General features: G+C 37.9%; 1 protein-coding gene across 4 annotated transcripts in view; it reads right to left on the reverse strand.

The window, feature by feature from the left end:
- Positions 1–15: 15 nt before the first annotated feature.
- The window catches only part of TBC1D8 (TBC1 domain family member 8), a 54,077-nt gene continuing 39,854 nt past the window's right edge, over positions 16–14,238 (reverse strand). For 2 of the 4 annotated variants that reach the window (XM_081327139.1, XM_081327138.1), the window contains exons 9-20: positions 13,449–13,599; positions 12,249–12,463; positions 11,747–11,864; positions 10,794–11,079; positions 9,912–10,041; positions 9,719–9,817; positions 9,301–9,369; positions 8,323–8,566; positions 7,552–7,617; positions 3,145–3,234; positions 2,634–2,734; positions 816–1,691 (exon numbers count right to left, since the gene is read on the reverse strand). In XM_081327139.1, coding sequence (XP_081183265.1) covers positions 1,248–1,691; positions 2,634–2,734; positions 3,145–3,234; positions 7,552–7,617; positions 8,323–8,566; positions 9,301–9,369; positions 9,719–9,817; positions 9,912–10,041; positions 10,794–11,079; positions 11,747–11,864; positions 12,249–12,463; positions 13,449–13,599 — 2,013 coding nt within the window. In that variant the 3' untranslated portion in view covers positions 816–1,247. The other 2 variants (XR_014026351.1, XM_081327140.1) reach the window with 2 other exon arrangements.

Genomic DNA, 14,238 nt, shown 5'->3' on the forward strand with positions numbered 1-14,238 from the left:
AATGCTTCTTGATAGTTCTAATGATACGAAGAAAAACAGGGCAACCTTGTCTTCTTTCTTGGAATATCTGATATACGAGAAACCAAATTTTATAATGGGTTGCTGGCTCTTCTTGCCAGATAGTGAGACAAAGTGAGATCTTTTTCACCCTTCCTGTTTTTCTTGCAAAACAACTTCCCTTACAAGCACTGGAAAGAAATAAATGTTTTGGATGATTTTAGGACCTGCTAAGATTGGATGGAAAGAATTAAATCACTATAATACCCTTCTTCAGATCAACAATTAAGACTGCAAGAATTTCACAATGAAGGTGCTGTTTGCAGGATTTTTTCCCGTGTGTGTGTGTGTGTGTGTGTGTGTGTGTGTAAAAAAGCTGCTATATAAGTTCCAATGGTCAGGATTTATTGCCTCCTTTTGTTTATACAATATTTGCCTGATCAGGTAGTGATCAATGAAATGGTAATTGAATGCAAAGTATAGCCATTAGCATCAGATTTGTAGTACCAAGCAAGCATCTCAGCTTTTTTTTTTCAGATGGATTTCGAAGTAAAATTCCTTGAGTCATCTATTTTTATCCCTTGAAAATGACTGGCCCTTCACCAAACAGGCTTTTTTCCAGCTTTCCTTTGGACTACACTTGTCATTCATGTGCTATTCTGTACCTGTGCTACAGGTATCTAAAGGCCTTTTTGGAAGAAAACAAATTGAGTAAGGGGACTACCACATATCATAGTTTGAAACCTTTCAAGTCATACTGCCTCTAAGTTGCCTAACCCATTCACATGACATACTTGAAATGGAGTAATCTGAAAAGCAACAGATACAAAAATCTTTTATTGAAAAGTGCACACACAGAAAAATGAAAGACATAGTTCATGTACACAGAACATTGAAAGCAAGACATACAAACCTTGATTCAAATATATTAATAGTTTCAATTACCAGCATTGAAACAAGCATTAGTGCAAAAAAGGCAACAATTCATAAAACCTGTAGTTGGCCAAAGTTATCAACTGGGAGTTACTTTATTTTTACTTTTTGGTAAAATTGCTTAAACAGCTCTGCATCTTTTTCAAAGTGAAGATGGAGTTTTAACATTCAAAAAGAAAACAGATGGTCTACTTATCCCAAAACCACATTTTAAGTAGTGTTTTGGCTTTAAAGCTCCCCAAAGTATTAAATAATTGTGTTGGTCCAAAAGCCCTAAAATTACAGTATGCATTTTGGTAGTACATAACTGTTGGTTGCTATTGTACATTTAGCTGCTCAATTTCACCTCGTGATGGCTGGCTTGCACCACTTAATTTAGAGGTACACTGGGTCAGCTTTGCAGTCTCTAGTTTTGGTTTCAATTCTAAGGATTTCTCAAAGAAATTGACCAGGGATTGTTCAGTTAATAGGGAAGCCAAGATTTGTTCAAAAGAAACAATCCAGTCTCCTGTTAGAGGTGAGAGCACGTTCTTTGAGATTTTTACAGTGTCTGTAAAAACTTGATCCTGCTCTGAAGTAGATGCCTCCGTTAGGAAATCATCACTGAAATCATCTGAGCCTGAGCTGCTGCTTCTTTGGCCAACTTCTCCAATCTGAAGTAACAATGTAGTCACCGTAGCAATAGCTTGATACAACTCATTTTCTTCTGGATCTTCATGGAACATGCTATACAAGGTCTTACAAAATTGGATAAATTCTCGCTACAAAGGAAGATAAGGTCAACATAATGCAATTTTACTGGCTTATTTTCCAACTTAATATAGCATATCAAAGGTTATTTCAGTACAATCTCCCATTGTTTAAGGTTCTGTCTGCCTATGGAAAGACTTCAACTTGACTAGTTTAGTGTTCATCCTTAGTCTTATTCTAAGGAGGAGCTATGGAGATAGCATTAAATTAATATAGCCATTCCTGCACTAATATAATGCTCCTAAATTGGAATAAAGACGAATAACTTTTTAAACACCGACCCCTAGAGTTGGAAACGACTAGCACGCATGTGTGGGGGAACCTTTACCTTTAAGCACAAATGAATTGAAGTAGCAATTTAAGCTACTAGGATGTAGATAAAACAGAACATTGAGAGTACCTGCTGAGAATCCTCAAAGCATGCCCATCATCTTTGCTGCTGCACAGCTCCATAGCATTGGCTTCCAGAACAGCTAAGCCCAATTGGAAAATGGAAATGAGCACCGGCCCCTAGAGTCGGAAACGACTAACACGCATGTGCAGGGGAACCTTTAACTTTACCTTAATATAGACTGACAAGGCTTAAAGTGCAACACATGCTAGCTCTTCTGGAAGTCTTATTACAAGAAGCAATTTTTTAATATTTTCCTTTGGGTTATGAGAAAGCATTTTAGTTAGGTTGTTATCTCAAGTGTACCAATGTTGAAGATAAAAGTGTTGAAAGAAAAACCACCAAGATTGGTGCAAATTGATGCAACAAAGAAAATACTGCAGATTCTAGGGGAGTAAAGTTGGGAATTGCAGTAGTGCAGCTCTTTACCTCTTAGCATAGTTTAATACTACTGTTAAGCTCTGTTTCACATTATTAGTAGAAATCTATAGGCTGAGTTAACTGAATCTTAAGTTTTGTTCTTCAGAATCAAAAGTAATGCATATTACAATTCATCTTGTACCTGGCTCATTTTAGGTAGTTCTTTTTCAGCCTTTGTATCTTTTTCTTTGGCTAAATCCTTCAGCATCTGTTTCAACTGCTTCTGATAATCTGTGCCATCATCTACATAACAGATATATATGATGAGGAAGTGAACATAAAAAGGTAACAAGTGACAATGGACAAACATTTTTGTTCTTATTCTGGAATTGTCAATAAGTATATCGTCTCTGAAATGAGTCAGTGAAATTGCTTTTGAAATCTAAATTCATTATAGCCATTCCTGCAGTGACTATCTCCATATCTTATGGCAGAAAATGTTATTAATTTGTTAGATTTAGATCCTACCTTATGTTCATGAGCTTAAGCATGCAAAACTCTCATCTTCCCCTATAACAAGAAGCTTGGCTAAAGGATAGTTCCTGAACATAGGTCTCCCCATTGCCATCCCCAGGTTAACCACTACATTATACTATTTAATTTTATTAATTACAGGGAAAAAAGAAAATAGTATTTGAAATTAGATCACTTACTGTTTGATTTTCCAATTACTAGTGGCCTTGATGTTGATAACAAAGAATTCTTTAGTGGTGACTGACTGTCTTTTTCATTTTCTGTGAGGGCTGTAATGGCAAAGTAATTACATTTACTTTAGCAGAATGATAGATCATAGAACCATACCTGTAATTTTTAATGGGTCTAGTTTTTTTAAGTATAAGAAATCTGATTCAATTCCCCCTCAACTGTCCAAGCATCATTCAGATACACAGCTCTCTTATGGAAAGTTGAATCAGATGTCTCTATTAATCAGACAAGTGAGTTTGAGGGATTTTTTCATTTAAAAGGTACACATGTTAAATGCCACCCTTGGAGTCTTGAGTAGTCATGCCACAAGGAAAAGATCTCTGGACTTCATTAAAAGGTTTAATCCTGATTTCCGGTTTGATGTCGCAGTGTGATGGGCTCAGGAAGATGGGGTTCCGTGTTCTGCGTTCGATTTCTCCCTGCTGGGGACCCTAAAAAGGGTCAAAAGTCGCCCCAAATAGGTGATGGAGGAGGGGACCCTTGATCCCGGGAGGGCAGTGGCCCTTCTGTTTGATCCAAGGAAGCCCTCCAAACTGGTCGGGGGAAGACTGGCTACATTTGTGTGGCCAGTCAGAAGCTGCTGACAACCAAAGAAAATAAGCATTAACCAGCAACTTTCAAGCAACTTGGAACTGGGTGAGACCCTATCCTCTCTTTATGATTTTAAGACTTTTTCCTGGGGAAAAACCGCCCAAAGCAAAGAATCCTCCCTGGTGAGAGAGGGAAGGGGAATTTCCACCCCATTCCTTCCGGAAAAGAAAAGTGGCAAATTAATTGTTTGGGGGAAAACAGAGAAAATTACAAGATTAATTTGGAATCAATACACATATAAAACTTTGAAATTTGGGGACTAAAAGTGCTTCTGATTTTTTTTAAAGAGACTTAAAAAGCTTGTAATAGACATTTGGATGTAAAAACCTGGAAGACGGCATCAATGACATCTAGTGACAACTACAGCATTACAATTTATTATGTCTAAAGGAAACTTGGCTGGAAGCCCAGACTCAGATAAGACTCTTATTGTTTTCAGAAACTTTCACTTTTGAAGACTGCAGCTGGGAAAAGGTGGGGGGGCACCTCTTGGGCTGCTTATTTGTGTGGCAGAGACAATAAACTATTTTGAAATTGGTCTGCCTGGACTACAAATATAAATACTGACTTTTGGAGCTGTGTCAAGGAGCTATTTCCCTACAGAAGAAACATGCATTATTGATTGAGATGAAGGAATACTTTGGATTATAAACCTTTGATTAATGAACAATTTTTAATTGCTCTTTTCTCTCTGGACAGAAAGGATATGTTTTTCATTGGATAGAAAAATGTGAAAAATTCAAACTTTACTTATATTTGCTGAGGGGAGACTTAAGGACGGACTGATAGGCTGGCTGGATAATTTGGAGTTCAAATGACAAATGATTGAAACTTAAAATCCCTAAATAGATCAGACTATAAAGGCTACATGCAAAAACAAAATGGATGTTCCATACTTAGCCTTAAATGGTAAAAAAAAATCCCTAACACCTGTCCCCAAAGTCCTCAGCTTGATATATCAACAAGAAAATGTTGATGAATTTCAGAAAGAAATTCTATGTTAAAATCAATACAAGAGACAATTGCCTTTGCTCATGATGAGACTAAAATTAACACAAAGGAGATGAACAATTTTTTAATCTAAATCTACAAACTTAGAAAATGATTACAAAGAAGTAACTAGCAACCCAGAAAATAGAAGGAAAATCAGAGGAAGCAGATCCAAAGATAGAGGACCTAAAGAAAGGAACTAACAGACTCAGACAAATGAAGGATTAGAAGACGTAGTGATAATATCAGAAATGGAAAAGATATCTTACCTGTCAAGATGTCAGAACACACTTGAGGATAAGAAAGAACTGATTGAATGGAAGATAGAGCTGTTAGGAAAATTGGGGGAAATTGGAGAAGGTGAGAGGCTGTTTAATGAATATCAATGGGCTGAGCATCCCTCCAAAAATACTTTAATCAAATTGTCTTTCTTATTCCAAACAATATGCACAAAAATAGAGGAAGAATTACTTGATGATTCAAATGCAATTACTTGGAAAGTTAGTTGGCAAAGGAAGAAAGCTAGAGTAAGACTGAAGAAAAAATGGAGGTTTTCACCCATTAGATGGGATATTATACTATTAATCAGGTGTTTGAACATGGGTGATAATAGATAATTGTTAGAAATAGAAGTATTATAACTAGAAAGGTAGAATTTGTAACTAGAATATTATATTGGTTATCACCTATAAAGCCCTACATGGCCTGGGTCCGGGGTATTTGAGGGAACACCTGCTGCCGGCATCAAATGCCCTTCGCCCAGTGCGCTCCCACAGGGAGGGTCTGCTCAGGGTCCCACCGGTAAGAGATTGCCGGCGGGTGACACCCAGGGATAGGGCCTTCTCAGTGGGGGCGCCTGCCCTCTGGAACCAGCTGCCAGTGGAGCTGAGGACTGCCCCCGACCTCCGATCATTCCGCCGGGGCCTGAAGACCTGGCTCTTTGAGCTCTCGGGCCCAGGCTGAGGATAAATTTATTTTAATTGGGGTTTTTAATTGTACAGGGTTGGTTTAATCTTTTTTAAATTGTTTTTTTAACTTTTGTATGGTTGATTTTTAACTCCCTGTAAACCGCCCTGAGTCCTCAGGGAAAGGGCGGTATATAAATGCAATAAATAATAATAATAATATTTTGGTATGAGAAGGGAAATATGAAAATGCAAAGAGGGTTTGAATAAAGGAAGCTTTTGGTTATCCAAATATAACATGAGAAATTGTAAGTGATAGAGACATTTTGAACTCTGATGGGAAATTAAAATTTAAAAAAGCAGGAAAAACAGGATATTAATTGAACAAATGGATATTAAGTGCAAATGCAATTAATATATATTTCTGTTAGAAAAGATATTTTAAATTGACATTATTGATATTATTAGGAAAATGACACAGAGATGTTGATATTCAATTGTATATGTATTAACAACAATAAGAATTGTATTTGTCTAGTGTGGGAATATGTGTACTACTGGAAGTAGAGAGGAAGGATTGGATGGTGTAATATTGGGCCTAGACTGAAGAAGTTAATATGTACCACTGAATTATTAATGGACCCAGACAACATGTTGTTTATTAAGTACTTACGATTGTAATAAAATATTTATAAAAATAAATAAATAAATGTTTAATCTTCATGAGACTTAAAAGGACTGCAAATCCATTGCTAAAAAATCTGGCCTGCACCATTCTATGGTCAGGAAGATGTTTTATAGAGGAGAGGGCACAATGGTTATGCCCAAGATTGATTTAGCAAAATCACTCCCAAGAGTTAAGTATACTAAATTTCTGAAAGTCAGGCTAAAGGCAAGAGTATGAATTTTGGTTCAGTTATTCAAAGAAGCTTTGATACAATAGATTGGTACTCGTTTGTTAAACCAGAATCAATTCATCAAATGAATACAGTTGCAAGAAAATGTGAACCCTTTGGGATTACGTGGAGTTTTGCATGAATTGGCCATAAAATGCGCTGTAAACGTCATGTAAGTCACAAGAATAGAAAAACACAGTCTGCTTAAAATAATACTACACAAACATTAGCTGTTGTCATGTTTTAATTGAACATAACATGTAAACATTCACAGTGCAGGGTGGAAAAAGTATGTGAACCCCTAGCCCACGGGTCGGCAACCTGCGGCTCCCAGCCGCCCGGTGCGCGCGCACCTCTTTGAATGGGCAGTGGTGCGCGCGCACCTCTCCAAATGGAGAGTGGCACCGCCCGTTTGGAGAGGTGCGTGCGCACCTCCCCGAATGGGCGGAGGTGCGCGCGCACCTCCCCAAACCTTTGGAGAGGTGCGCGCGTACCTCCGCGCGAACGGGCAGAGATGCCGCTCTGAGGAAGCTGTAGCGGCCCGTCTCTGAAGCTGCCGAAAGCGGCAGCTTCGGAGACGGGCCGCTACAGCTTCCTCAAAGAGCAGCGCCCCTGCCCATTCTGAGAGGTGCGCGCGCACCTCCCCAAACCTTTGGAGAGGTGCGCGCGTACCTCCGCGCGAACGGGCAGAGATGCCGCTCTTTGAGGAAGCTGTAGCGGCCCGTCTCCGAAGCTGCCGAAAGCGGCAGCTTCGGAGACGGGCCGCTACAGCTTCCTCAAAGAGCAGCGCCCCTGCCCATTCTGAGAGGTGCGCGCGCACCTCTCCGAACGACCGGAGGTGCGCGCGCACCTCCCCAAACCTTTGGAGAGGTGCGCGCGTACCTCCGCGCGAACGGGCAGAGATGCCGCTCTTTGAGGAAGCTGTAGCGGCCCGTCTCCGAAAGGAAATTAAATGTAGCTTAAAAGTTCTTACCAGGAGGAATATGTAATCTGTACAACAGTTTAATTTTTTCATTCATCTCTCCATTGTACATAGTATCTGTAGGAGGAAAAGTATACCAGAGGCTTGACTCCCTTTTATGTGAAAAATGATAATGAGGAAACAGTCTGTATTTAAACTTTGATTAAAAATTCAATCATTTACAACTCTGCGCTGATTTGAAAACATCCAAGTTTATTGGAGAGGGAAGGGACACTTCTTTAAGAATGACCATTCCGTTAGACTTTATCTTGAAGGTAGAGAACCTTTAAAGAATTCATATGAAAGAAAATAGTGCAGCCAAAATAGTAGCACAGACTTTAAAGACAAATTCTAGCAACTCGCTTATAAAGCTACCTTCTGGAAAGGTTGCAGTTGTAATTAATTCCAGGTGTTCAAACAATTGAGCGAAAGATAGGAACTATCAATTATTTTGCAACTTATAAAACCATATGTTTCTTATACAAAGTTGCATAAAATTCCTGAATGAATGAAAATATTTCCACAAGGGCAACTGAAGTCAATCATTCTGGCTTCACATTAGACTAGTAATATTTATTGTCACATAATTTTTTGTGAATCATTGTCCAGTGTCAATTTCCCTACCTGTAAAAGATTACTAGAAATGCAAACTTACAGCTTGGTATTCTTCTCTACGACTCATGCATCTTTTGTGCAACAACCCAGTGGCATTTGCACTGTTTAGATACATAACTGTCCTGAAAATGTGCTGCAGTAGAAAATCAGTATAAATTGAATAGTCACCTAAGCAGTTAATAAATGCTTTGAATTCAATCAGATGGTCCATGTTTTCATCTAAAAGGCGGAATGTTCTTTCTGCTAGAACCTGAGTATGTTCACCACACATCCAAGGTGAAACAAGTTTAAAAAGGTTAGCAAATTGCTGAGAATCAATTCTATATTGCTCAGCATAGGGTCTACTTGGATCATGACGCTGAATTACAACTTCACTATTCCATTCCCAGTAACAGCTTATTAAATGCTCTTTCTGAAAAAAAAAGGAATATTAGAATGAAAATTGTATCCAGGAAGATTTTAATAGTGTCAAACTGCATATTTCTTTGCTTATATGAATAGTTACATAATAATGTCAACATTACATATTGGTCTTAAGTTTAGTGCATACAAGCTTATCTGCTCAAAATACAAGTCTTTATTTTGATTTCAATAATCTTTTGTAATATTAAATGTCTGGGAACTCAGGTACCTTTAGTTCTGACAACTAGCAGGTTAACATAACAACAGGACACTTATTGTTAGAGCTTGGAAAAACAAGTTATCTTTGCAGTGTGTGCTACAGAAGAATGAAATAAATGTGTAATCAGGTTAGTATTATTTGGTGAAGACATCCTTTTGCTATTCTTTGCTCTTCTTAGCTATTTACTTATTTCAGAAATATTCTTTCCTGTGCATAATTTGCCAAGAAGAAATGTAATTTATTTGTATTGTAACAACTCTTCATTCTAGAAGAACAGACCAATTTATTCCATTAACTTTAACCACTTAAAAAAGATTGTTTGAAATGGAGAAGATCTGATCAAAATCTAATTCGAGTATTCTCTTATATTTTTGGAAAAGCTAAAATCTAAAGTACGTAGATGCTATTAAAATATTGCAAAAAATACACCTTTGTTGATTTTTGAATATAAACTATATGCAATATCTATCTGACTATCCATCTAATCTAATCTAATTGAAAACTTTTCTGAAAAAGGTGCTTACCTTAAATAAGTCATATAGTTCCTCCAAATCTTCTGGAACAATAGAAACATCTGGAATTACCACCCTGAGCTAAAGAGAAAACAGAAATGAATTTAGCAGAAGTATTAAGGCATACAAAAAAAATATTGAGCTAAATGCCCCCAAACCTGCCCTCTACATCTGAAGTATTTTTGCCCTACTTTTCATCATTTGACTTTAAAAGTTACAGCATGTGAAAGGAAAAAGAATGGAGCATAAAGAAAAAAGAACACATTTGCATTCCATTCAGTCATTCAGTAACATCCAAAGAGCCATAAGTTGCACACCTGTGCTTCAGTGGCTTTGTATTTCAAGATGTATTTTTCCCATTTCTTTATAAATCATTTTTAAGTGTCTTAAAACTTCCTTAAAGTTTAAAACTAAGATTTTGAAAACTTACCACATTCTGTTTAGTGGTTTCTTCATGACTCTGGAGTACACGGATCCTGTGTTTGTAGCGCATGTGCTCAATCTGTTCCACAGAATGGTCTCCAAATTTCTTGAACAAGGAAAAGATGTTTTTCATTTTCATTTGAAATGTTGTATATTTCAAAATTCCAATTAAAATCACTACCTACTACATTGGGCACTACCTCATATGAATCCCGTATTAGATCCGCTATTTCTGTTACAGGACAAGGTTCCATATCATCACTGAAAAAGGCGTGTTGGTTCCCAATTGGTGGCAAAGGGCTTTCCTCATTTTTAACATGATCTAAAAATCTAAAATAGAGATATATTTAAATCTACTGCCAAATATGCAACATGATGCAAGCATACTTTTATTCCTCACTGCATACTCTCATGCTCTCATTTTTCTCACTGTCAAAAAATTCTTCTGAGCTTGTTGTGTCTCTTTATACAATAGGACTTAGATTTCCTTAAAAGTGAAGACAGCTTGTTTTCAAGAAAAGAGTTTCTAGAAGGAACAGTGTTCGGGGCTGAAAACAGTTCAGCCCAGCAGTGAATTATGATTCATCCTATTAAACATTCATGTCTGTTGCTCTGTCTTTCTGAAGAAATCTATTAATGTTAACTAAGCACAAATGAGGGATGCGGTGGCTCAGTGGGTTAGGATGCTGAGCTTTTCGATCAGAAGGTCGGCAGTTTGGCGGGTCGAATCCCGAGTGCTGCATAACAGAGTGAGCGCCTGTTACTTGTCCCAGCTTCTGCCAACCTAGCAGTTCGAAAGCACGTAAAAATGCAAGTAGAAAAATAGGGACCACTCCGGTGGGAAGGTAACAGCGTTCCGTGCGCCTTTGGCGTCTAGTCATGCCGGCCACATGACCACGGAGACGTCCTCGGACAAGCGCTGGCTCTTCGGCTTTGAAATGGAGATGAGCACCGGCCCCTAGAATTGGAAACGACTAGCATGCATGTGTGGGGGAACCTTTACCTTTAAGCACAAATGAATTGAAGTAGCAATTTAAGCTACTAGGACGTCAACCTTAGATAAAACAGAACATTGAGAGTACCTGCTGAGAATCATCAAAGCATGCCCATCATCTTTGCTGCTGCACAGCTCCATAGCATTGGCTTCCAGAACAGCTAAGCCCAATTGGAAAATGGCTTTTATCCCATCAAAGAAGAAACAGTCTACAACATTAACAGCACTTTCAAGGGGCATGATACTAAGGAAAAGAGTTAAGAACCATGACAAAGAAACAGAGGCTAGTGTGGAGAGGTCTTTAAAATGTTCAGCTAGTTCAGGAAGTCTCTCTCTGATCAACTCTTCAAATACTGACTGGTCCACTTGAGCACCTGTAAAAATCACAGCAAGCCAGGTTACTTGAGGTGGAAAGAATCTGTTACTTTTATTTAAAATACAATTCACAATGAAAACAATAAAAAAGAAATCTAGTTTGCCACTACCTATACAAAAGTGCTGCTTCTATGTATTTAAGCTTGGAACATCACTGAGTTGTCAAGCATTTTAATCTATTACAGCCTTGGGGGGGGGGAAGAGAAAATATGGGATACCGAGTACTGGAAGGGAGGGTCTTCTGTAGAATTACTTTCACCTCAAACATTATGATTAAGTAGTAGAATAACTCTTTTTTTAAGATGTCCACTATGTGGTAAAGCTGCTCCAAACAAAAGACCCCAGAGATCCATTTCACCCGTACTCTGATGATTTTTCAGAAAGCCTTAAAAACTTGATTATTGTCCCAGGACCTGGAGTGGAGAGTTTGCTGATATCTGATGGTGATGTTTCTGTTAGAGGGAGTGGATTTGTCCAAATGCACAGAATTTTCTTGATGTTTTTCTTGTTTTAACTTGATGTAAGTCACCCAGAGTAATTTTGGAGTTGTGGGGCCTCTAAATCTCAGAAATAAATTCATCTCAGAAAGAAGACAAGATAAATAAAAAGATCACTGATGACAAACAGCACAATAAGAGCAGGGTTAGGTTTAAAGAGGAGACTCACCTATTACCCGGTGATTAAAATAATCTGGGAGCATCCTTTCACAAACAGATACAAGCAGCCAAAAAGCTTCCTCTTCCTTAGCATATAGCAGTAAAACTGAGGCTAATATATTCATGGACTGTTAGGAAGCAAGAGGGAGGAAATATAAGCGACTTTGATATTACACATCCTAATTACTATATCATTATTGATTATTAAATATCCTGTATGTATTAGTGTTTAGATCAAAGAAACATTTCCATAGGAAAAAACAAGTGTGACTAGGGTGAAACTGACGTTTGGTTGTGTTCGTGGCATAGTGGCAAACCCGTGGCAAACAATTAACAGTGAACCCTCTACAGGGCAGAGATAGGATTCGGATTGGTACACTAGCCCACTCTATTGTATTAAAAAGTATTAATAGGCCTTAACTGAACAAGCAAGATGGGCAGTAGAGGTCAACAGACTCACAATTCTCAAGCAAAGAAAAGTCATTTGCAAGTTAATGTCAACAAATCTTTACCTGGCAATACCCAATTTTGGGGTTTCTGTGTGCATAAGCTGTTAGGACTCTTCTCAATGCAGCTATGCCTGTTTCACTCTGGAAGGCTGGATGCTCAGGTAGTGAGCGATGCAGGTCACGCTCTATTTCCTCTGTTGCTATGCAATTCATACCCATGGACATTTCCACTAAATCTTCATAGTAACCAGGATGTGAATACAGATCAGACACAGCATCTGACCCATAAATAAATGCAAGATGGATACATTAGCAGTACAAATACACTGTTAAATAAATGTTTATTTGTTCACAGATATGATGTGATTCTTCTTGTTAACACCTATAAAAACTGAGTTTAACTGTAGTCCACATGCAACATATTGTGGGGAAAAATAAGTCATCCTTATATCAGCAGTATATTGGAAAAATCCTAATTTAAATATTCAAATCTCACAATTTACAAATGAAAAGTATTGATTTGGGCGAAGTATAACATCTCTGCAGTTTCTAGTATATAATATAATATTTTGATAGTCAATCTTTAGACCATTATTAAACCATATAAATTTATCTACTGTTATAGCAAATATTTCAGTAAACATATTTATTATATCACATTAAAAAATGAGGGGAGCTTGCTTGTTTTCTTGCAGACGTTTCATTACCCTAACTAGGTAACATCATCAGTGCTAGTAAGGAGTGCTGTTTGCTGGAGTTAACTCCAAGGTCAACTTCAGACCAACAGTCAAACAATATCCCAACCAAGAAACTGCCAGAGCCATTGGTAAACAGCCCAACCAAAGAATCCCTAAGACCCCCACCCACCCAGACAGGCAAAGACACCAGAATATAAAATGACAGCAAACAGCACTCCTTGCTAGCACTGATGATGTTACCTAGTTAGGGTAATGAAACATCTGCAAGAAAACAAGCAAGCTCAGAGAGCACCAAGATTTCAACCTGAGCTACAAATATTCTCCTTCACTGGTACATAAAAGAAATAACTGACATTTAAATGTTTACATACTACTAAGTCAACAAAAAAATAGATTTTTCTTTTGCTGAAATGTAATCTCTTTATACAATGGATTCTCAATTTCTTCTTCCTCTTGATCCTATTCTTCTAACTAGCACAGAAAAATGGACATCACCTTCTGCTCTCCCTTTCTCATATTATGAAATATCATATTTGGGGGAAAAGTGAAATTACTGAATTCTCACCTGAGAAAATGAGCCATAGTTTGCCTCGCAATGATTCTGGGATTCCCATAGCAACCAGTTTCCTAATTTTCTCTGTTCGAAACATACAAACAGTTCGGCCATACTCAGCAAAATGATCATCCCACAGCCTCTCTTTTATTTGCTCTCTAGACTAAAAGCAAAGGATATATATTAAACCAGGGATTCCCAACTGGAGGTGCGAGATGATATTCCAGGGGGTGCAAAAACTTGGGTTTTCAAAATTATAGTGTATATGCATAATTTGTTGCCATTATTTCAAACTTTTGTAAGGAGTGCGAGAATATATCAGAAGTGTTCTAGGGGTGCGGAGTATAAAAAAGGTTGGGAACCGCTGTATTAAACCCTTCATTAGAAGGCACGTTTTTATATGAGATATAGCTGACAAAACTCAATGAAACCACTACATTTTTTTCAACATGAGCTTGATTGGAGGAAAATGTATTTATTTTTACAAAGATAATACTGTACATGCAATACAATATTGCTGTAATTAACAGCAAATTACAATAATTAACATTACAGGTAGTCCTCGAGTTACGAGTATAATGGAGCCTGCACATTCCATTCGCAACTCAAAAACTCAGAGTGAATCTCTTGCTCGTTAAAACACATGTGCGTTAAGTGCACATGGTGTATCTCAGGGTGGGGAAAGCCATGGGGGGCCAAGTGATGGAACAGGCCCCTAAGGCCTCCCTGACCCACTAAGATACCTCATGCTTCCGCCTCCCTTCTTGCCATGCCAGACTCATTTACCTTGAAAAGATCTGTC

Source organism: Vipera berus (genome assembly GCF_964194415.1).
Source record: "Vipera berus genome assembly, chromosome: 4".
NCBI lineage: Eukaryota > Metazoa > Chordata > Lepidosauria > Squamata > Viperidae > Vipera > Vipera berus.